The 24,569-nt window shown below is 36.0% G+C and overlaps 2 protein-coding genes across 2 annotated transcripts in view; both read right to left on the bottom strand.

The window, feature by feature from the left end:
* Positions 1–22,836, bottom strand: part of LOC137490822 (NLR family CARD domain-containing protein 3-like) — an 84,486-nt gene extending 61,650 nt beyond the window's left edge. Inside the window, exons 1-4 of the mRNA XM_073948267.1 lie at positions 22,756–22,836; positions 22,074–22,124; positions 21,619–21,720; positions 21,351–21,455 (exon numbers count right to left, since the gene is read on the bottom strand). Of these exons, the coding sequence (XP_073804368.1) occupies positions 21,351–21,455; positions 21,619–21,720; positions 22,074–22,117 (251 nt within the window). The 5' untranslated portion in view covers positions 22,118–22,124; positions 22,756–22,836. The remainder of the gene's footprint in view (positions 1–21,350; positions 21,456–21,618; positions 21,721–22,073; positions 22,125–22,755) is intronic.
* The window catches only part of LOC110439389 (NACHT, LRR and PYD domains-containing protein 3), a 440,964-nt gene that overhangs the window by 385,863 nt on the left and 30,532 nt on the right, over positions 1–24,569 (bottom strand). The gene's annotated exons all lie outside the window — the stretch shown is intronic.

Consider the following 24,569-nt stretch of genomic DNA (forward strand, 5'->3'; position numbering starts at 1 on the left):
CTTCCATTGTCATGATTTATCTGCTAGTGTCGTGGTTTACCTTCCAGTGTCGTGATTTATCTTTTAGTGTCGTGATTTATCTTCTAGTGTCGTGATTTACCTTCCAGTGTCATGATTTATCTTCTAGTGTCGTGATTTACCTTCCAGTGTCATGATTTATCTTCTAGTGTCATGATATATCTTCTAGTGTCGTGATTTACCTTCCAGTGTCGTGATTTATCTTCTAGAGTCGTGATTTATCTTCTAGTGTCGTGATTTATCTTCTAGTGTCGTGATTTATCTTCCAGTGTCGTGATTTATCTTCCAGTGTCGTGATTTATCTTCTAGTGTCATGATATATCTTCTAGTGTCGTGATTTACCTTCCAGTGTCGTGATTTATCTTCTAGTGTCGTGATTTATCTTCTAGTGTCGTGATTTACCTTCCAGTGTCGTGATTTATCCTCTAGTGTCGTGATTTGTCCTCTAGTGTTGTGATTTATCTACTTTTGTCGTTATTTACCTTCTAGTGTCGTGATTTACCTTCCAGTGTCGTGATTTACCTTCCAGTGTCGTGATTTATCTTTTAGTGTCGTGATTTATCTTCCAATTTTGTGATTTATCTTTTAGTGTCGTGATTTATCTTCTAGTGTCGTGATTTACCTTCTAGTGTCGTGATTTACCTTCTAGTGTCGTGATTTATCTTCTAGTGTCGTGATTTATCTTCTAGTGTCGTGATTTACCTTCTAGTGTCGTTATTTATCTTCTAGTGTCGTGATTTATCTTCTAGTGTCGTGATTTACCTTCTAGTGTCGTGATTCAAGTGTCGTGATTTATCTTCTAGTGTCGTGATTTATCTTCTAGTGTCGTGATTTACCTTCTAGTGTCGTGATTTATCTTCTAGTGTCGTGATTTACCTTCTAGTGTCGTGATTCAAGTGTCGTGATTTATCTTCTAGTGTCATGACTTATCTTCCAGTGTCGTAATTTATCTAATATTGTCGTGATTTATCTTCCAGTGTTGTGATTTATCTTCCAGTGTCGTGATTTATCTTCCAGTGTCGTGATTTATCTTCTAGTGTCGTGATTTATCTTCTAGTGTCGTGATTTATCTTCTAGTGTCGTGATTTATCTTTTAGTGTCATGATTTATCTACTAGTGTCGTGATTTATCCTCTAGTGTCGTGATTTATCTTTTAGTGTCGTGATTTATCCTCTAGTGTCGTGATTTATCTTTTAGTGTCGTGATTTATCTACTAGTGTTGTGATTTATCTTCCAGTGTCATGATTTATCTTCCAGTGTTGTGATTTATCTGCTAGTGTCTTGATTTATCTTCTAGTGTCGTGATTTACCTTCCATTGTCATGATTTATCTGCTAGTGTCGTGGTTTACCTTCCAGTGTCGTGATTTATCTTTTAGTGTCGTGATTTATCTTCTAGTGTCGTGATTTATCTTCCAGTGTCGTGATTTACCTTCTAGTGTCGTGATTTATCTTCCAGTGTCGTGATTTATCTTCTAGTGTCGTGATTTACCTTCTATTGTCATGATTTATCTTCTAGTGTCGTGATTTACCTTCCAGTGTCATGATTTATCTTCTAGTGTCGTGATTTACCTTCCAGTGTCATGATTTATCTTCTAGTGTCATGATATATCTTCTAGTGTCGTGATTTACCTTCCAGTGTCGTGATTTATCTTATAATGTCGTGATTTATCTTCTAGTGTCGTGATTTATCTTCTAGTGTCGTGATTTATCTTCCAGTGTCGTGATATATCTTCTAGTGTCGTGATTTACCTTCCAGTGTCGTGATGTATCTTCTAGTGTTGTGATTTATCTTCTAGTGTCGTGATTTATCTTCTAGTGTCGTGATTTACCTTCCAGTGTCGTGATTTATCCTCTAGTGTCGTGATTTGTCCTCTAGTGTTGTGATTTATCTACTTTTGTCGTTATTTACCTTCTAGTGTCGTGATTTACCTTCCAGTGTCGTGATTTACCTTCCAGTGTCGTGATTTACCTTCCAGTGTTGTGATTTATCTCTTAGTGTCGTGATTTATCTTCCAATTTCGTGATTTATCTTTTAGTGTCGTGATTTGCCTTCTAGTGTCGTGATTTACCTTTTAGTGTCGTGATTTACCTTCCAGTGTCGTGATTTATCTTCTAGTGTCGTGATTTACCTTCTAGTGTCGCGATTTATCTTCCAGTGTCGTGATTTATCTTCTAGTGTCGTGATTTACCTTCCATTGTCATGATTTATCTTCTAGTGTCATGATTTATCTGCTAGTGTCGTGATTTACCTTCCAGTGTCGTGATTTATCTTTTAGTGTCGTGATTTATCTTCTAGTGTCGTGATTTATCTTCCAGTGTCGTGATTTACCTTCTAGTGTCGTGATTTACCTTCCAAAGTCGTGATTTATCTTCTAGTGTCGTGATTTACCTTCCAGTGTCGTGATTTATCTTCTAGTGTCGTGATTTACCTTCTAGTGTCGTGATTTATCTTCTAGTGTCGTGATTTACCTTCTAGTGTCGCGATTTATCTTCCAGTGTCGTGATTTATCTTCTAGTGTCGTGATTTACCTTCCATTGTCATGATTTATCTTCTAGTGTCATGATTTATCTGCTAGTGTCGTGATTTACCTTCCAGTGTCGTGATTTATCTTTTAGTGTCGTGATTTATCTTCTAGTGTCGTGATTTATCTTCCAGTGTCGTGATTTACCTTCTAGTGTCGTGATTTACCTTCCAAAGTCGTGATTTATCTTCTAGTGTCGTGATTTACCTACCATTGTCATGATTTATCTTCCAGTGTCATGATTTATCTTCTAGTGTCGTGATTTACCTTCCAGTGTCATGATTTATCTTCTAGTGTCGTGATTTATCTTCCAGTGTCATGATTTATCTTCTAGTGTCGTGATTTATCTTCTAGTGTCGTGATTTATCTTTTAGTGTCGTGATTTATCTTCCAGTGTCGTGATTTATCTTTTAGTATCGTGATTTGCCTTCTAGTGTCGTGATTTACTTTTTAGTGTCGTGATTTACCTTCTAGTGTCGTGATTTATCTACTAGTGTCGTGATTTACCTTCTAGTGTCGCGATTTATCTTCCAGTGTGGTGATTTATCTGCAAGTGTCATGATTTATCTACTTTTGTCGTGATTTACCTTCCAGTGTCGTGATTTATCTTTTAGTGTCGTGATTTATCTTCTAGTGTCGTGATTTATCTTCCAGTGTCGTGATTTATCTTCTAGTGTCGTGATTTACCTTCCAGTGTCATGATTTATCTTCTAGTGTCGTGATTTACCTTCCAGTGTCGTGATATATCTTCTAGTGTCGTGATTTACCTTCCAGTGTCATGATTTATCTTCTAGTGTCGTGATTTACCTTCCAGTGTCATGATTTATCTTCTAGTGTCATGATATATCTTCTAGTGTCGTGATTTACCTTCCAGTGTCGTGATTTATCTTCTAGTGTCGTGATTTATCTTCTAGTGTCGTGATTTATCTTCTAGTGTCGTGATTTATCTTCCAGTGTCGTGATTTATCTTCTAGTGTCATGATATATCTTCTAGTGTCGTGATTTACCTTCCAGTGTCGTGATTTATCTTCTAGTGTCGTGATTTATCTTCTAGTGTCGTGATTTACCTTCCAGTGTCGTGATTTATCCTCTAGTGTCGTGATTTGTCCTCTAGTGTTGTGATTTATCTACTTTTGTCGTTATTTACCTTCTAGTGTCGTGATTTACCTTCCAGTGTCGTGATTTACCTTCCAGTGTCGTGATTTATCTTTTAGTGTCGTGATTTATCTTCCAATTTCGTGATTTATCTTTTAGTGTCGTGATTTACCTTTTAGTGTCGTGATTTACCTTCCAGTGTCGTGATTTATCTTCTAGTGTCGTGATTTATGTTCTAGTGTCGTGAATTATCTTCTAGTGTCGTGATTTATCTTCTAGTGTCGTGATTTATCTTCCAGTGTCGTGATTTATCTTTTAGTGTCGTGATTTGCCTTCTAGTGTCGTGATTTACCTTTTAGTGTCGTGATTTACCTTCTAGTGTCATGATTTTTCTACTAGTGTCGTGATTTACCTTCTAGTGTCGTGATTTACCTTCTAGTGTCGCGATTTATCTTCCAGTGTGGTGATTTATCTGCAAGTGTCGTGATTTATCTACTTTTGTCGTGATTTACCTTCTAGTGTCGTGATTTGCCTTCCATTGTCATGATTTACCTTCTAGTGTCGTGATTTATCTTCTAGTGTCGTGATTTACCTTCCAGTGTCGTGATTTATCTTCTAGTGTCGTGATTTATCTTCTAGTGTCGTGATTTATCTTCTAGTGTCGTGATATATCTTCTAGTGTCATGATTTACCTTCCAGTGTCATGATTTATCTTCTAGTGTCGTGATTTATCTTCTAGTGTCATGACTTATCTTCTAGTGTCGTGATTTATCTTCTAGTGTCGTGATTTATCTTCTAGTGTCGTGATTTATCTTCCAGTGTCGTGATTTATCTTCTAGTGTCATGATATATCTTCTAGTGTCGTGATTTACCTTCCAGTGTCATGATTTATCTTCCAGTGTCATGATTTATCTACTTTTGTCGTTATTTACCTTCTAGTGTCGTGATTTATCTTCTAGTGTCGTGATTTATCTTCCATTGTCATGATTTATCTGCTAGTGTCGTGATTTACCTTCCAGTGTCGTGATTTATCTTTTAGTGTCGTGATTTATCTTCTAGTGTCGTGATTTATCTTCCAGTGTCGTGATTTACCTTCTAGCGTCGTGATTTATCTTCCAGTGTCGTGATTTACCTTCTAGTGTCGTAATTTATCTTCCAGTGTCGTGATTTATCTTCTAGTGTCGTGATTTATCTTCTAGTGTCGTGATTTACCTTCCAGTGTCATGATTTATCTTCTAGTGTCGTGATTTACCTTCCAGTGTCGTGATTTATCTTCTAGTGTCATGATATATCTTCTAGTGTCGTGATTTACCTTCCAGTGTCATGATTTATCTTCTAGTGTCGTGATTTATCTTCTAGTGTCGTGATTTACCTTCCAGTGTCGTGATTTATCCTCTAGTGTCGTGATTTGTCCTCTAGTGTTGTGATTTATCTACTTTTGTCGTTATTTACCTTCTAGTGTCGTGATTTACCTTCCAGTGTCGTGATTTACCTTCCAGTGTCGTGATTTATCTTTTAGTGTCGTAATTTATCTTCCAATTTCGTGATTTATCTTTTAGTGTCGTGATTTATATTCCAATTTCGTGATTTACCTTTTAGTGTCGTGATTTACCTTCCAGTGTCGTGATTTATCTTCTAGTGTCGTGATTTATGTTCTAGTGTCGTGAATTATCTTCTAGTGTCGTGATTTACCTACTAGTGTCGTGATTTATCTTCCAGTGTGGTGATTTATCTGCAAGTGTCGTGATTTATCTACTAGTGTCGTGATTTATCTTTTAGTGTCGTGATTTACCTTCTAGTGTCGTGATTTATCTTCTAGTGTCGTGATTTACCTTCTAGTGTCGCGATTTATCTTCCAGTGTCGTGATTTATCTTCTAGTGTCGTGATTTACCTTCCATTGTCATGATTTATCTTCTAGTGTCATGATTTATCTGCTAGTGTCGTGATTTACCTTCCAGTGTCGTGATTTATCTTTTAGTGTCGTGATTTATCTTCTAGTGTCGTGATTTATCTTCCAGTGTCGTGATTTACCTTCTAGTGTCGTGATTTACCTTCCAAAGTCGTGATTTATCTTCTAGTGTCGTGATTTACCTACCATTGTCATGATTTATCTTCCAGTGTCGTGATTTATCTTCTAGTGTCGTGATTTACCTTCCAGTGTCATGATTTATCTTCTAGTGTCGTGATTTATCTTCCAGTGTCATGATTTATCTTCTAGTGTCGTGATTTATCTTCTAGTGTCGTGATTTATCTTTTAGTGTCGTGATTTATCTTCCAGTGTCGTGATTTATCTTTTAGTATCGTGATTTGCCTTCTAGTGTCGTGATTTACTTTTTAGTGTCGTGATTTACCTTCTAGTGTCGTGATTTATCTACTAGTGTCGTGATTTACCTTCTAGTGTCGTGATTTACCTTCTAGTGTCGCGATTTATCTTCCAGTGTGGTGATTTATCTGCAAGTGTCATGATTTATCTACTTTTGTCGTGATTTACCTTCCAGTGTCGTGATTTATCTTTTAGTGTCGTGATTTATCTTCTAGTGTCGTGATTTATCTTCCAGTGTCGTGATTTATCTTCTAGTGTCGTGATTTATCTTCTAGTGTCGTGATTTATCTTCCAGTGTCGTGATTTACCTTCCAGTGTCATGATTTATCTTCTAGTGTCGTGATTTACCTTCCAGTGTCATGTTTTATCTTCTAGTGTCGTGATTTACCTTCCAGTGTCATGATTTATCTTCTAGTGTCGTGATTTACCTTCCAGTGTCATGATTTATCTTCTAGTGTCATGATATATCTTCTAGTGTCGTGATTTACCTTCCAGTGTCATGATTTATCTTCTAGTGTCGTGATTTATCTTCTAGTGTCGTGATTTATCTTCTAGTGTCGTGATTTATCTTCCAGTGTCGTGATTTATCTTCTAGTGTCATGATATATCTTCTAGTGTCGTGATTTACCTTCCAGTGTCGTGATTTATCTTCTAGTGTCGTGATTTATCTTCTAGTGTCGTGATTTACCTTCCAGTGTCGTGATTTATCCTCTAGTGTCGTGATTTGTCCTCTAGTGTTGTGATTTATCTACTTTTGTCGTTATTTACCTTCTAGTGTCGTGATTTACCTTCCAGTGTCGTGATTTACCTTCCAGTGTCGTGATTTATCTTTTAGTGTCGTGATTTATCTTCCAATTTCGTGATTTATCTTTTAGTGTCGTGATTTATCTTCTAGTGTCGTGATTTACCTTTTAGTGTCGTGATTTACCTTCCAGTGTCGTGATTTATCTTCTAGTGTCGTGATTTATGTTCTAGTGTCGTGAATTATCTTCTAGTGTCGTGATTTATCTTCTAGTGTCGTGATTTATCTTCCAGTGTCGTGATTTATCTTTTAGTGTCGTGATTTGCCTTCTAGTGTCGTGATTTACCTTTTAGTGTCGTGATTTACCTTCTAGTGTCATGATTTTTCTACTAGTGTCGTGATTTACCTTCTAGTGTCGTGATTTACCTTCTAGTGTCGCGATTTATCTTCCAGTGTGGTGATTTATCTGCAAGTGTCGTGATTTATCTACTTTTGTCGTGATTTACCTTCTAGTGTCGTGATTTGCCTTCCATTGTCATGATTTACCTTCTAGTGTCGTGATTTATCTTCTAGTGTCGTGATTTACCTTCCATTGTCGTGATTTATCTTCTAGTGTCGTGATTTATCTTCTAGTGTCGTGATTTATCTTCTAGTGTCGTGATATATCTTCTAGTGTCATGATTTACCTTCCAGTGTCATGATTTATCTTCTAGTGTCGTGATTTATCTTCTAGTGTCATGACTTATCTTCTAGTGTCGTGATTTATCTTCTAGTGTCGTGATTTATCTTCTAGTGTCGTGATTTATCTTCCACTGTCGTGATTTATCTTCTAGTGTCATGATATATCTTCTAGTGTCGTGATTTACCTTCCAGTGTCATGATTTATCTTCCAGTGTCATGATTTATCTACTTTTGTCGTTATTTACCTTCTAGTGTCGTGATTTATCTTCTAGTGTCGTGATTTATCTTCCATTGTCATGATTTATCTGCTAGTGTCGTAATTTACCTTCCAGTGTCGTGATTTATCTTTTAGTGTCGTGATTTATCTTCTAGTGTCGTGATTTATCTTCCAGTGTCGTGATTTACCTTCTAGCGTCGTGATTTATCTTCCAGTGTCGTGATTTACCTTCCAGTTTCGTAATTTATCTTCCAGTGTCGTGATTTATCTTCTAGTGTCGTGATTTATCTTCTAGTGTCGTGATTTACCTTCCAGTGTCATGATTTATCTTCTAGTGTCGTGATTTACCTTCCAGTGTCGTGATTTATCTTCTAGTGTCATGATATATCTTCTAGTGTCGTGATTTACCTTCCAGTGTCATGATTTATCTTCTAGTGTCGTGATTTATCTTCTAGTGTCGTGATTTACCTTCCAGTGTCGTGATTTATCCTCTAGTGTCGTGATTTGTCCTCTAGTGTTGTGATTTATCTACTTTTGTCGTTATTTACCTTCTAGTGTCGTGATTTACCTTCCAGTGTCGTGATTTACCTTCCAGTGTCGTGATTTATCTTTTAGTGTCGTAATTTATCTTCCAATTTCGTGATTTATCTTTTAGTGTCGTGATTTATCTTCCAATTTCGTGATTTACCTTTTAGTGTCGTGATTTACCTTCCAGTGTCGTGATTTATCTTCTAGTGTCGTGATTTATGTTCTAGTGTCGTGAATTATCTTCTAGTGTCGTGATTTACCTACTAGTGTCGTGATTTATCTTCCAGTGTGGTGATTTATCTGCAAGTGTCGTGATTTATCTACTAGTGTCGTGATTTACCTTCTAGTGTCGCGATTTATCTTCCAGTGTGGTGATTTATCTGCAAGTGTCGTAATTTATCTACTTTTGTCGTGATTTACCTTCTAGTGTCGTGATTTGCCTTCCAGTGTCGTGATTTATCTACTAGTGTCGTGATTTATCTTTTAGTGTCGTGATTTACCTTCCAGTGTCGTGATTTATCTTCTAGTGTCGTGATTTATCTTTTAGTGTCGTGATTTATCTTCCAGTGTCGTGATTTATCTTTTAGTGTCGTGATTTGCCTTCTAGTGTCGTGATTTACTTTTTAGTGTCGTGATTTACCTTCTAGTGTCGTGATTTATCTACTAGTGTCGTGATTTACCTTCTAGTGTCGTGATTTACCTTCTAGTGTCGCGATTTATCTTTCAGTGTGGTGATTTATCTGCAAGTGTCGTGATTTATCTACTTCTGTCGTGATTTACCTTCCAGTGTCGTGATTTGCCTTCCATTGTCATGATTTATCTGCTAGTGTCGTGATTTACCTTCCAGTGTCGTGATTTATCTTTTAGTGTCGTGATTTATCTTCTAGTGTCGTGATTTATCTTCCAGTGTCGTGATATATCTTCTAGTGTCGTGATTTACCTTCCAGTGTCATGATTTATCTTCTAGTGTCGTGATTTATCTTCTAGTGTCGTGATATATCTTCTAGTGTCGTGATTTACCTTCCAGTGTCATGATTTATCTTCTAGTGTCGTGATTTATCTTCTAGTGTCGTGATTTATCTTCCAGTGTCGTGATTTATCTTCTAGTGTCGTGATTTATCTTCTAGTGTCGTGATTTATCTTCCAGTGTCGTGATTTATCTTCTAGTGTCGTGATTTATCTTCCAGTGTCGTGATATATCTATATTGTCGTGATATATCTACTTTTGTCGTTATTTACCTTCTAGTGTCGTGATTTACCTTCCAGTGTCGTGATTTATCTTTTAGTGTCGTGATTTATCTTCCAATTTCGTGATTTATCTTTTAGTGTCGTGATTTGCCTTCTAGTGTCGAGATTTACCTTTTAGTGTCGTGATTTAGCTTCCAGTGTCGTGATTTACCTTCTAGTGTCATGATTTATCTACTAGTGTCGTGATTTACCTTCTAGTGTCGTGATTTGCCTTCCAGTGTCGTGATTTATCTACTAGTGTCGTGATTTATCTTTTAGTGTCGTGATTTACCTTCTAGTGTCGTGATTTGCCTTCCAGTGTCGTGATTTATCTTTTAGTGTCGTGATTTGCCTTCTAATGTCGTGATTTACCTTTTAGTGTCGTGATTTACCTTCTAGTGTCGTGATTTATCTACTAGTGTCCTGATTTACCTTCTAGTGTCGTGATTTACCTTCTAGTGTCGCGATTTATCTTCCAGTGTGGTGATTTATCTGCAAGTGTCGTGATTTATCTACTTTTGTCGTGATTTACCTTCTAGTGTCGTGATTTGCCTTCCAGTGTCGTGATTTATCTACTGGTGTCGTGATTTATCTTTTAGTGTCGTGATTTACCTTCCAGTGTCATGATTTATCTACTATTCAAGAGTTCACACTTAGCTGATGATTGATTATAAGCAAGTTTGGCATGCTGTCCCGGGAGAGAGCCCTGAGCTCGAAGGTTCTTGAGCCCTGGGCTCCCTCCCTTTTGGAGGAAGAGAGGGGAGCCTCGAGCTCAGGTAGATCTCGACAACTCCCCTTTTTATAATAGCTAAAGATTAAGATTGAAGGCTATTAAAAGATATGCTGCATTATTAGATTACCTGTATTGAAATTTAGATTTAACGATTAACTTGTTGTACATGTTTTTGGAATGTGGGAGGAAACCGGAGAACCCGGGGAAAACCCACGCAAGCACGGGAAGAACATGCAAACTACACACAGAAACGACCACCGGCCTGTTAAGGAACTAGAACCGGTGACGTTCTTGCTGTGAGGCGACAGTGCTAGTCACTGAGCCACCGTGCTGCCCTATGGAGGGAAAGGTGAAAAGGTAGAGGTGGAAGGGGGGATTCTTCAAATCGAAGATGACTGTAGTGAGAAAACCCTGGCTCTTTATAGTGGTTAGGAATGGCCTGATTGGTGGATCAAGCATGCTAATGCAGAACCAGCCGTGTTCAATCATAATCACGTGCTCCTCTCGAAATTAGTTTATGAATAAACTTCACGTGTCGTGATTTATCTTCTAGTGTCTTGATTTATCTACTAGTGTCATGATTTACCTTCTAGTGTCGTGATTTATCTACTTTTTTCGTGATTTATCTACTAGTGTCGTGATTTATCTTCTAGTGTCGTGATTTATCTACTGGTGTTGTGATTTATCTTTTAGTGTCGTGATTTATCTACTTTTTTCGTGATTTATCTTCTAGTGTCGTGATTTATCTTCTAGTGTCGTGATTTATCTACTAGTGTCGTGATTTATCTTCTAGTGTCGTGATTTATCTATTTTTTTCGTGATTTATCTTCTAGTGTCGTGATTTATCCTCTAGTGTCGTGATTTATCTACTTTTTTCGTGATTTATCTTCTAGTGTCGTGATTTATCTACTTTTTTCGTGATTTATCTTCTAGTGTCGGGATTTATCTTCTAGTGTCGGGATTTATCTTCTAGTGTCGTGATTTATCTACTTTTTTCGTGATTTATCTTCTAGTGTCGTGATTTATCTACTTTTTTCGTGATTTATCTTCTAGTGTCGTGATTTATCTTCTAGTGTCGGGATTTATCCTCTAGTGTCTTGATTTATCTACTAGTGTCATGATTTACCTTCTAGTGTCGTGATTTATCCTCTAGTGTCGTGATTTATCTACTTTTTTCGTGATTTATCTTCTAGTGTCGGGATTTATCTTCTAGTGTCGTGATTTATCTACTTTTTTCGTGATTTATCTTCTAGTGTCGTGATTTATCTACTTTTTTCGTGATTTATCTTCTAGTGTCGTGATTTATCTTCTAGTGTCGGGATTTATCCTCTAGTGTCTTGATTTATCTACTAGTGTCATGATTTACCTTCTAGTGTCGTGATTTATCCTCTAGTGTCGTGATTTATCTACTTTTTTCGTGATTTATCTTCTAGTGTCGTGATTTATCTTCTAGTGTCGTGATTTATCTTCTAGTGTCGTGATTTATCTACTAGTGTCGTGATTTATCTTCTAGTGTCGTGATTTATCCTCTAGTGTCGTGATTTATCTACTTTTTTTGTGATATATCTTCTAGTGTCGTGATTTATCTTCTAGTGTCATGATTTATCTTCTAGTGTCGTGATTTATCTACTAGTGTCGTGATTTATCCTCTAGTGTCGTGATTTATCTACTTTTTTCGTGATATATCTTCCAGTGTCGTGATTTATCTTCTAGTGTCATGAATTATGTTCTAGTGTCGTGATTTATCTTCTAGTGTCGTGATTTATCCTCTAGTGTCGTGATTTATCTTCAAGTGTCGTGATTTATCTTCTAGTGTCGTGATTTATCCTCTAGTGTCGTGATTTATCTACTAGTGTCGTGATTTATCTTCTAGTGTCGTGATTTATCCTCTAGTGTCGTGATTTATCTATTTTTTTCGTGATTTATCTTCTAGTGTCGTGATTTATCCTCTAGTGTCGTGATTTATCTTCTAGTGTCGTGATTTATCTACTTTTTTCGTGATTTATCTTCCAGTGTCGTGATTTATCTTTTAGTGTTGTGATTTATCTTCCAGTGTCGTGATTTATCTTTTAGTGTTGTGATTTATCTTCCAGTGTCGTGATTTATCTTTTAGTGTCGTGATTTATCTTCCAGTGTTGTGATTTATCTTTTAGTGTTGTGATTTATCTTCCAGTGTCGTGATTTATCTTTTAGTGTTGTGATTTATCTTCCAGTGTCGTGATTTATCTTCTAGTGTCGTGATTTATCTTCTAGTGTCGTGATTTATCTTCTAGTGTCGTGATTTACCTTCTAGTGTCGTGATTTATCCTCTAGTGTCGTGATTTATCTAATTTTTTCGTGATTTATCTTCTAGTGTCGTGATTTATCTTCTAGTGTCGTGATTTATCTACTAGTGTCGTGATTTATCTTCTAGTGTCGTGATTTATCTTCTAGTGTCGTGATTTATCTATTTTTTTCATGATTTATCTTCTAGTGTCGTGATTTATCCTCTAGTATCGTGATTTATCTATTTTTTTCGTGATTTATCTTCTAGTGTCGTGATTTATCTACTAGTGTCGTGATTTATCTATTTTTTTCGTGATTTATCTTCTAGTGTCGTGATTTATCTATTTTTTTCATGATTTATCTTCTAGTGTCGTGATTTATCCTCTAGTATCGTGATTTATCTATTTTTTTCGTGATTTATCTTCTAGTGTCGTGATTTATCTACTAGTGTCGTGATTTATCCTCTAGTGTCGTGATTTATCTACTTTTTTCGTGATATATCTTCCAGTGTCGTGATTTATCTTCTAGTGTCATGATTTATCTTCTAGTGTCGTGATTTATCTTCTAGTGTCGTGATTTATCCTCTAGTGTCGTGATTTCTCTTCAAGTGTCGTGATTTATCTATTTTTTTCGTGATTTATCTTCTAGTGTCGTGATTTATCTACTAGTGTCGTGATTTATCCTCTAGTGTCGTGATTTATCTACTTTTTTCGTGATATATCTTCCAGTGTCGTGATTTATCTTCTAGTGTCATGATTTATCTTCTAGTGTCGTGATTTATCTTCTAGTGTCGTGATTTATCCTCTAGTGTCGTGATTTCTCTTCAAGTGTCGTGATTTATCTTCTAGTGTCGTGATTTATCCTCTAGTGTCGTGATTTATCTACTAGTGTCGTGATTTATCTTCTAGTGTCGTGATTTATCCTCTAGTGTCGTGATTTATCTATTTTTTTCGTGATTTATCTTCTAGTGTCGTGATTTATCTACTTTTTTCGTGATTTATCTTCCAGTGTCGTGATTTATCTTTTAGTGTTGTGATTTATCTTCCAGTGTCGTGATTTATCTTTTAGTGTTGTGATTTATCTTCCAGTGTCGTGATTTATCTTTTAGTGTCGTGATTTATCTTCCAGTGTCGTGATTTATCTTTTAGTGTCGTGATTTATCTTCTAGTGTCGTGATTTATCCTCTAGTGTCGTGATTTATCTTCTAGTGTCGTGATTTATCCTCTAGTGTCGTGATTTATCCTCTAGTGTCGTGATTTATCCTCTAGTGTCGTGATTTATCTACTTTTTTCGTGATTTATCCTCTAGTGTCGTGATTTATCTACTTTTTTCGTGATATATCTTCTAGTGTCATGATTTATCTTCTAGTGTCGTGATTTATCTACTAGTGTCGTGATTTATCCTCTAGTGTCGTGATTTATCTACTTTTTTCGTGATATATCTTCCAGTGTCGTGATTTATCTTCTAGTGTCATGATTTATCTTCTAGTGTCGTGATTTATCTTCTAGTGTCGTGATTTATCCTCTAGTGTCGTGATTTCTCTTCAAGTGTCGTGATTTATCTATTTTTTTCGTGATTTATCTTCTAGTGTCGTGATTTATCTACTAGTGTCGTGATTTATCCTCTAGTGTCGTGATTTATCTACTTTTTTCGTGATATATCTTCCAGTGTCGTGATTTATCTTCTAGTGTCATGATTTATCTTCTAGTGTCGTGATTTATCTTCTAGTGTCGTGATTTATCCTCTAGTGTCGTGATTTCTCTTCAAGTGTCGTGATTTATCTTCTAGTGTCGTGATTTATCCTCTAGTGTCGTGATTTATCTACTAGTGTCGTGATTTATCTTCTAGTGTCGTGATTTATCCTCTAGTGTCGTGATTTATCTATTTTTTTCGTGATTTATCTTCTAGTGTCGTGATTTATCTACTTTTTTCGTGATTTATCTTCCAGTGTCGTGATTTATCTTTTAGTGTTGTGATTTATCTTCCAGTGTCGTGATTTATCTTTTAGTGTTGTGATTTATCTTCCAGTGTCGTGATTTATCTTTTAGTGTCGTGATTTATCTTCCAGTGTCGTGATTTATCTTTTAGTGTCGTGATTTACCTTCCAGTGTCGTGATATATCTTCTAGTGTCGTGATTTACCTTCCAGTGTCATGATTTATCTTCTAGTGTCGTGATTTATCTTCTAGTGTCGTGATATATCTTCTAGTGTCGTGATTTACCTTCCAGTGTCATGATTTATCTTCTAGTGTCGTGATTTATCTTCTAGTGTCGTGATTTATCTTCTAGTGTCGTGATTTATCTTCTAGTGTCGTGATTTATCTTCTAGTGTCGTGATTTATCTTCCAGTGTCGTGATATATCTATATTGTCGTGATATATCTACTTTTGTCGTTATTTACCTTCTAGTGTCGTGATTTACCTTCCAGTGTCGTGATTTATCTTTTAGTGTCGTGATTTATCTTCCAATTTCGTGATTTATCTTTTAGTGTCGTGATTTGCCTTCTAGTGTCGAGATTTACCTTTTAGTGTCGTGATTTAGCTTCCAGTGTCGTGATTTACCTTCTAGTGTCATGATTTATCTACTAGTGTCGTGATTTACCTTCTAGTGTCGTGATTTGCCTTCCAGTGTCGTGATTTATCTTTTAGTGTCGTGATTTGCCTTCTAATGTCGTGATTTACCTTTTAGTGTCGTGATTTACCTTCTAGTGTCGTGATTTATCTACTAGTGTCCTGATTTACCTTCTAGTGTCGTGATTTACCTTCTAGTGTCGCGATTTATCTTCCAGTGTGGTGATTTATCTGCAAGTGTCGTGATTTATCTACTTTTGTCGTGATTTACCTTCTAGTGTCGTGATTTGCCTTCCAGTGTCGTGATTTATCTACTGGTGTCGTGATTTATCTTTTAGTGTCGTGATTTACCTTCCAGTGTCATGATTTATCTACTATTCAAGAGTTCACACTTAGCTGATGATTGATTATAAGCAAGTTTGGCATGCTGTCCCGGGAGAGAGCCCTGAGCTCGAAGGTTCTTGAGCCCTGGGCTCCCTCCCGTTTGGAGGAAGAGAGGGGAGCCTCGAGCTCAGGTAGATCTCGACAACTCCCCTTTTTATAATAGCTAAAGATTAAGATTGAAGGCTATTAAAAGATATGCTGCATTATTAGATTACCTGTATTGAAATTTAGATTTAACGATTAACTTGTTGTACATGTTTTTGGAATGTGGGAGGAAACCGGAGAACCCGGGGAAAACCCACGTAAGCACGGGAAGAACATGCAAACTACACACAGAAACGACCACCGGCCTGTTAAGGAACTAGAACCGGTGACGTTCTTGCTGTGAGGCGACAGTGCTAGTCACTGAGCCACCGTGCTGCCCTATGGAGGGAAAGGTGAAAAGGTAGAGGTGGAAGGGGGGATTCTTCAAATCGAAGATGACTGTAGTGAGAAAACCCTGGCTCTTTATAGTGGTTAGGAATGGCCTGATTGGTGGATCAAGCATGCTAATGCAGAACCAGCCGTGTTCAATCATAATCACGTGCTCCTCTCGAAATTAGTTTATGAATAAACTTCACGTGTCGTGATTTATCTTCTAGTGTCTTGATTTATCTACTAGTGTCATGATTTACCTTCTAGTGTCGTGATTTATCTACTTTTTTCGTGATTTATCTTCTAGTGTCGTGATTTATCTACTAGTGTCGTGATTTATCTTCTAGTGTCGTGATTTATCTACTAGTGTCGTGATTTATCTACTAGTGTCGTGATTTATCTTCTAGTGTCGTGATTTATCTACTAGTGTTGTGATTTATCTTTTAGTGTCGTGATTTATCTACTTTTTTCGTGATTTATCTTCTAGTGTCGTGATTTATCTTCTAGTGTCGTGATTTATCTACTAGTGTCGTGATTTATCTACTAGTGTCGTGATTTATCTTCTAGTGTCGTGATTTATCTATTTTTTTCGTGATTTATCTTCTAGTGTCGTGATTTATCCTCTAGTGTCGTGATTTATCTACTTTTTTCGTGATTTATCTTCTAGTGTCATGATTTATCCTCTAGTGTCGTGATTTATCTACTTTTTTCGTGATTTATCTTCTAGTGTCGGGATTTATCTTCTAGTGTCGTGATTTATCTTCTAGTGTCGGGATTTATCCTCTAGTGTCTTGATTTATCTACTAGTGTCATGATTTACCTTCTAGTGTCGTGATTTATCCTCTAGTGTCGTGATTTATCTACTTTTTTCGTGATTTATCTTCTAGTGTCGTGATTTATCTTCTAGTGTCGTGATTTATCTTCTAGTGTCGTGATTTATCTACTAGTGTCGTGATTTATCTTCTAGTGTCGTGATTTATCTATTTTTTTCGTGATTTATCTTCTAGTGTCGTGATTTATCCTCTAGTGTCGTGATTTATCTATTTTTTTCGTGATTTATCTTCTAGTGTCGTGATTTATCTACTAGTGTCGTGATTTATCCTCTAGTGTCGTGATTTATCTACTTTTTTTGTGATATATCTTCTAGTGTCGTGATTTATCTTCTAGTGTCATGATTTATCTTCTAGTGTCGTGATTTATCTACTAGTGTCGTGATTTATCCTCTAGTGTCGTGATTTATCTACTTTTTTCGTGATATATCTTCCAGTGTCGTGATTTATCTTCTAGTGTCATGATTTATCTTCTAGTGTCGTGATTTATCTTCTAGTGTCGTGATTTATCCTCTAGTGTCGTGATTTATCTTCAAGTGTCGTGATTTATCTTCTAGTGTCGTGATTTATCCTCTAGTGTCGTGATTTATCTACTAGTGTCGTGATTTATCTTCTAGTGTCGTGATTTATCCTCTAGTGTCGTGATTTATCTATTTTTTTCGTGATTTATCTTCTAGTGTCGTGATTTATCCTCTAGTGTCGTGATTTATCTTCTAGTGTCGTGATTTATCTACTTTTTTCGTGATTTATCTTCCAGTGTCGTGATTTATCTTTTAGTGTTGTGATTTATCTTCCAGTGTCGTGATTTATCTTTTAGTGTCGTGATTTATCTTCCAGTGTCGTGATTTATCTTTTAGTGTTGTGATTTATCTTCCAGTGTCGTGATTTATCTTTTAGTGTTGTGATTTATCATCCAGTGTCGTGATTTATCTTCTAGTGTCGTGATTTATCTTCTAGTGTCGTGATTTATCTTCTAGTGTCGTGATTTATCTTCTAGTGTCGTGATTTATCCTCTAGTGTCGTGATTTATCCTCTAGTGTCGTGATTTATCTTCTAGTGTCGTGATTTATCTTCCAGTGTCGTGATTTATCTACTTTTTTCGTGATTTATCTTCCAGTGTCGTGATTTATCTTCCAGTGTCGTGATTTATCTACTTTTTTCGTGATTTATCTTCCAGTGTCGTGATTTATCTTCTAGTGTCGTGATTTATCTTGTAGTGTCGTGATTTATCTTCTAGTGTCGTGATTTATCCTCTAGTGTCGTGATTTATCCTCTAGTGTCGTGATTTATCTTCTAGTGTCATGATTTATCTTCTAGTGTCGTGATTTATCCTCTAGTGTCGTGATTTATCTTCTAGTGTCGTGATTTATCCTCTAGTGTCGTGATTTATCCTCTAGTGTCGTGATTTATCCTCTAGTGTCGTGATTTATCTACTTTTTTCGTGATTTATCTTCTAGTGTCGTGATTTATCTTTTAGTGTCGTGATTTTTCTTCTAGTGTCGTGATTTATCTTTTAGTGTCGTGATTTATCTTCTAGTGTCTTGATTTATCTACTAGTGTCATGATTTACCTTCTAGTGTCGTGATTTATCCTCTAGTGTCGTGATTTATCTAATTTTTTCGTGATTTATCTTCTAGTGTCGTGATTTATCTTCTAGTGTCGTGATTTATCTACTAGTGTCGTGATTTATCTTCTAGTGTCGTGATTTATCTTCTAGTGTCGTGATTTATCTTCTAGTGTCGTGATTTATCTATTTTTTTCATGATTTATCTTCTAGTGTCGTGTTTTATCCTCTAGTATCGTGATTTATCTATTTTTTTCGTGATTTATCTTCTAGTGTCGTGATTTATCTACTAGTGTCGTGATTTATCCTCTAGTGTCGTGATTTATCTACTTTTTTCGTGATATATCTTCTAGTGTCGTGATTTATCTTCTAGTGTCATGATTTATCTTCTAGTGTCGTGATTTATCTACTAGTGTCGTGATTTATCCTCTAGTGTCGTGATTTATCTACTTTTTTCGTGATATATCTTCCAGTGTCGTGATTTATCTTCTAGTGTCATGATTTATCTTCTAGTGTCGTGATTTATCTTCTAGTGTCGTGATTTATCCTCTAGTGTCGTGATTTATCTTCAAGTGTCGTGATTTATCTTCTAGTGTCGTGATTTATCCTCTAGTGTCGTGATTTATCTACTAGTGTCGTGATTTATCTTCTAGTGTTGTGATTTATCCTCTAGTGTCGTGATTTATCTATTTTTTTCGTGACTTATCTTCTAGTGTCGTGATTTATCCTCTAGTGTCGTGATTTATCTTCTAGTGTTGTGATTTATCTACTTTTTTCGTGATTTATCTTCCAGTGTCGTGATTTATCTTTTAGTGTTGTGATTTATCTTCCAGTGTCGTGATTTATCTTTTAGTGTTGTGATTTATCTTCCAGTGTCGTGATTTATCTTTTAGTGTCGTGATTTATCTTCCAGTGTCGTGATTTATCTTTTAGTGTTGTGATTTATCTTCCAGTGTCGTGATTTATCTTTTAGTGTTGTGATTTATCTTCCAGTGTCGTGATTTATCTTTTAGTGTCGTGATTCATCTTCTAGTGTCGTGATTTATCTTCTAGTGTCGTGATTTATCTTCTAGTGTCGTGATTTATCTTCTAGTGTCGTGATTTATCTTCTAGTGTCGTGATTTATCCTCTAGTGTCGTGATTTATCTTCTAGTGTCGTGATTTATCTTCCAGTGTCGTGATTTATCTACTTTTTTCGTGATTTATCTTCCAGTGTCGTGATTTATCTTCCAGTGTCGTGATATATCTACTTTTTTCGTGATTTATCTTCCAGTGTCGTGATTTATCTTCTAGTGTCGTGATTTATCTTGTAGTGTCGTGATTTATCTTCTAGTGTCGTGATTTATCCTCTAGTGTCGTGATTTATCCTCTAGTGTCGTGATTTATCTTCTAGTGTCGTGATTTATCTTCTAGTGTCATGATTTATCTTCTAGTGTCGTGATTTATCCTCTAGTGTCGTGATTTATCTTCTAGTGTCGTGATTTATCCTCTAGTGTCGTGATTTATCCTCTAGTGTCGTGATTTATCTACTTTTTTCGTGATTTATCTTTTAGTGTCGTGATTTTTCTTCTAGTGTCGTGATTTATCTTCTAGTGTCGTGATTTATCCTCTAGTGTCGTGATTTATCTACTTTTTTCGTGATTTATCTTCTAGTGTCATGATTTATCCTCTAGTGTCGTGATTTATCTACTTTTTTCGTGATTTATCTTCTAGTGTCGTGATTTATCTTCTAGTGTCGTGATTTATCTTCTAGTGTCGGGATTTATCCTCTAGTGTCTTGATTTATCTACTAGTGTCATGATTTACCTTCTAGTGTCGTGATTTATCCTCTAGTGTCGTGATTTATCTACTTTTTTCGTGATTTATCTTCTAGTGTCGTGATTTATCTTCTAGTGTCGTGATTTATCTACTAGTGTAGTGATTTATCTTCTAGTGTCGTGATTTATCTTCTAGTGTCGTGATTTATCCTCTAGTGTCGTGATTTATCTATTTTTTTCGTAATTTATCTTCTAGTGTCGTGATTTATCTACTAGTGTCGTGATTTATCCTCTAGTGTCGTGATTTATCTACTTTTTTCGTGATATATCTTCTAGTGTCATGATTTATCTTCTAGTGTCGTGATTTATCTTCTAGTGTCGTGATGTATCCTCTAGTGTCGTGATTTATCTTCAAGTGTCGTGATTTATCTTCTAGTGTCGTGATTTATCCTCTAGTGTCGTGATTTATCTACTAGTGTCGTGATTTATCTTCTAGTGTCGTGATTTATCTATTTTTTTCGTGATTTATCTTCTAGTGTCGTGATTTATCCTCTAGTGTCGTGATTTATCTTCTAGTATCGTGATTTATCTACTTTTTTCGTGATTTATCTTCCAGTGTCGTGATTTATCTTTTAGTGTTGTGATTTATCTTCCAGTGTCGTGATTTATCTTTTAGTGTTGTGATTTATCTTCCAGTGTCGTGATTTATCTTTTAGTGACGTGATTTATCTTCCAGTGTCGTGATTTATCTTTTAGTGTTGTGATTTATCTTCCAGTGTCGTGATTTATCTTTTAGTGTTGTGATTTATCTTCCAGTGTCGTGATTTATCTTTTAGTGTCGTGATTTTGCTTCTAGTGTCGTGATTTATCTTCTAGTGTCGTGATTTATCTTCTAGTGTCATGATTTATCTACTAGTGTCGTGATTTATCTTCTAGTGTCGTGATTTATCCTCTAGTGTCGTGATTTATCTTCTAGTGTCGTGATTTATCTTCCAGTGTCGTGATTTATCTACTTTTTTCGTGATTTATCTTCCAGTGTCGTGATTTATCTTCCAGTGTCGTGATTTATCTACTTTTTTCATGATTTATCTTCCAGTGTCGTGATTTATCTTCTAGTGTCGTGATTTATCTTCTAGTGTCGTGATTTATCCTCTAGTGTCGTGATTTATCCTCTAGTGTCGTGATTTATCTTCTAGTGTCGTGATTTATCCTCTAGTGTCGTGATTTATCCTCTAGTGTCGTGATTTATCTACTTTTTTCGTGATTTATCTTCTAGTGTCGTGATTTATCTTTTAGTGTCGTGATTTTTCTTCTAGTGTCGTGATTTATCTTTTAGTGTCGTGATTTTTCTTCTAGTGTCGTGATTTATCTTCTAGTGTCGTGATTTATCTTCTAGTAGTGTGATTTATTTTCTAGTGGTGGATTGTTGGTTTACACAATACAGTCCATGTGTAATCAATAATGTAAAACACTAAATACCTTTTGGCAGATGATGGTGTTTTCTCTCTGAGGTTTGGTGGTTGACCTTTTGAACGGTCACTTTTCAGAGACACAGAGCTGGACACACATGATCCTGATCTCACACTGAAGACACAAACACACCAGTGGAGAAGGAGCATCACAACCTCACGGTGCTGTTCAAGGTCTAAGACTAATCTTAAAGTATTGTTTAATTATATATTTTTTAAAAACCTGATGAACACTGCTAAGATTTTTTGTGTGACCAATAATGTAAACCTCAAAATACCTTTGGGCAGATGATGGTGTTTTCTCTCCGAGGTCTGGCGGATCTTTTGAGCAGTCATTCAATAGAAATACAGATCTGGACACATATTTTCCTGATCTCACCCTGAAGACATAAACACACCAGAGGAATCGTCAATGAACAACACATTTGACTCTAAAACCTTTCATTCTGTATTCTGATTTCAATCAAAATGTTTATTAAATCTGATCAAGCCTTAATTCAGTTGTTGTACAGGACTTTAAACAGCACAAATTACACATATTCAGCTCTGGTAAATATGTCACCAGATCAAGCTGTCTGTAATCTAGAATGATCTAAACACATTTGCTGAAGCTGTAAACTGAAGCTTTGTCCATCATTTGATCAGGCAATAGCAACACAAATAAGTGCATTGTTGTTGGTCTTTGTTCTTCAGTGAAAGTGTTGAAATAATGGTGTAAAAACAGAGTCAATACCTGTGTTTCTCTGAGAGAGAGTCCTTTACTCGCTCCTCTGCCATACTGCAGCTAAAACACCAATGCAGACATTAGCAGAGCTTTCAGGAAACTATCATACACACACACACACACACATATATATATAGTCATTAACATGAATGCAGTTGGTTTAACCCTGATCTGACATCTCAGCTGTTTCACATTTGATTTAAGGTAAATGCATGTTATATAGAGTTTATCAAGAGAAGTTCAGGTTCAGCCAATTGTTGATTTAGTGAGTATTAAAATGTCTCTCTACTAAAGAGGCTATTTGGTTAATGAGTTACTCTGACAGTAAAGGGTTAAATGCAGTGTTGTTTAAGGATCATCAGCTTGTTGTTTTTCAGCAGCTTTTCTTCCTGTTCAACTGGAAGGTCTGCTTTAACTTTACTTTTGATTTGGTGACTCTGAATGTTTAGAGTTATATTTAATGCTGAATTATTGGACACTATTGAGTCAGTCTGATATAGAAGAGAACAAACACTTTAAAGGGATTAAAAATAAAGCTTTTAGACACAGTGTTTAAATGAGCGTGTTTGACTCAGTGTTTAATCTGTGTTTGAGGATTTGATCTTCAGGATCAGACATTTAAATCACATTCACACATATAAACCCTTCATCATCTCCACAAATCAGCGTAATGTAGAAGTGTTAAACTCACATGCAGAAGTACAGACGCTCTTGTGCAGCAGGAACACAATCTGAGCTCTTTCACTCTTTCACTTCACTAAAACACACCTGTGTGATCTACAGGTACATCCTGAAATATTACTGGCTCCACAGAGTGACACTGACATGAATATTCATGAGACTCACCTGTCTGTGGGCGTGTCCTGAACACGAGTGTGTTGAAGCAAGATTTAGAGAAGGTATTTAAGATGAAATCTGAGAGGTCTCTGAAGAATATTTAGAGTAATGTTGAACCTGTAAAATAAGATTAGAGGTTTCTATATAAATGAGTACACCTCATACAGATCTCTCTGCTATATTATTATTATTTTCTATAGGATGCTGTTTAATAATATTCAATAAGAGTGTTTATACAATAGATTAGTCAGTACCAAAGGCAAAACTGAACTAACTGAACAAAATAACTGAAGATCACAGTGAAGAGAAACAGCACACACAAATGAATAATGTTTAACCAGAGGAAAAATCAAGAAAACCATTAAACAGCATTACATTCAGTTCAAATGTTGTAGTTTGTCTTTTATTTATTGTTTGCAGCACATAATGTGAATGTACATGTGTTATCTCTCTATTTCTGAAGGGGTTTTTTAGACTCTTATTTTAATCAATATATCTGTTTGTCTACACTTGCTATTACAATACTGATGTTAAATACTATTTTTTTGTGGTCATTACTTAAAATTCAGGATAAATGTCAATAAAAATATTAATATTTCTCCTCAGAAACTAAGACAGGGTTGTCGTGTCTTGGTTGTTAGAAATGATTTATTATTATCAGTAAAATCAAATTTAGCAGCTCTTATTTATTTATTTGTTCTTTTTATTATATGTTTAAAGGCAAATAACATTAGGGCAGTGGTGCTCAAACTGTGGCAGGCTTCCTTTAGTGGTACGCGGAGGAATGAAATATGTCATGTACATGCTACACATATTTCAAAATGTATCTAAAATGATGGATATAATATGCCGTATATGACATATAGCCTATATTTCTGAGGTAATCTGCCACGTGTTTTTAACTGTGCAGAGTTGTAGCTGCTTTATTGGGCCTACTACGCTACTGTATTTCAATACTGCTCATTTTGGTGGTACTTGGAGAGACAATTTTTTTCTGAGGTGGTACTTGATGAAAACAGTTTGAGAACCACTGCATTAGGGAATACATAGTTATGCACAAATCATTATAAAAGGGAATGTTTAAATTAAATACAGATAACATTGTCATCTTAATAGATTTTTACAGTAACTCTGTATTGAAATCAGGGAATGATTAAAACCTTTAAATCGGTGGAAAAGAGTTCACAGATTCAGGATCAGTTAGCACAAACCAAAGCAGAAAAACTGAAATAAATCTGACATACCTTGATCAGAAATCTAAAAAGGAGAGTAAATGCTGAAGCCATTGTGGTCCAGCGGTCAGCACGTTTCATTATGACGCCGCTGACCGGAGTTCAAACCTCACCCGAGTCATTTATTTTCATTTTTAGTGCTAAGACATGTAATACTGTTTGGGTCACTTATATAGGTGTACATATTTTATCTTATCGTGTGAGCACCGTTATAAAAGGACTGGATATCTATAAAGAGTTCAGCACAGAATATATATTCAGATATTGCAGGAAAGGACGTTGTGCTGTTGTAAAGAATAGTGTTGGAGATTCAGCTCCCCTTTAATCTTAAAAGCAGCTGTGTGCTTGAAAAAGACGTGATCGTGTCATTAGAAACTGAACTGGAAATGACCTGAGTTTAATATAGTCAGTTGTGAACTGAGGTGGGCCGATCTAA

The sequence above is a fragment of the Danio rerio genome, chromosome 4 (genome assembly GCF_049306965.1).
Source record: "Danio rerio strain Tuebingen ecotype United States chromosome 4, GRCz12tu, whole genome shotgun sequence".
NCBI lineage: Eukaryota > Metazoa > Chordata > Actinopteri > Cypriniformes > Danionidae > Danio > Danio rerio.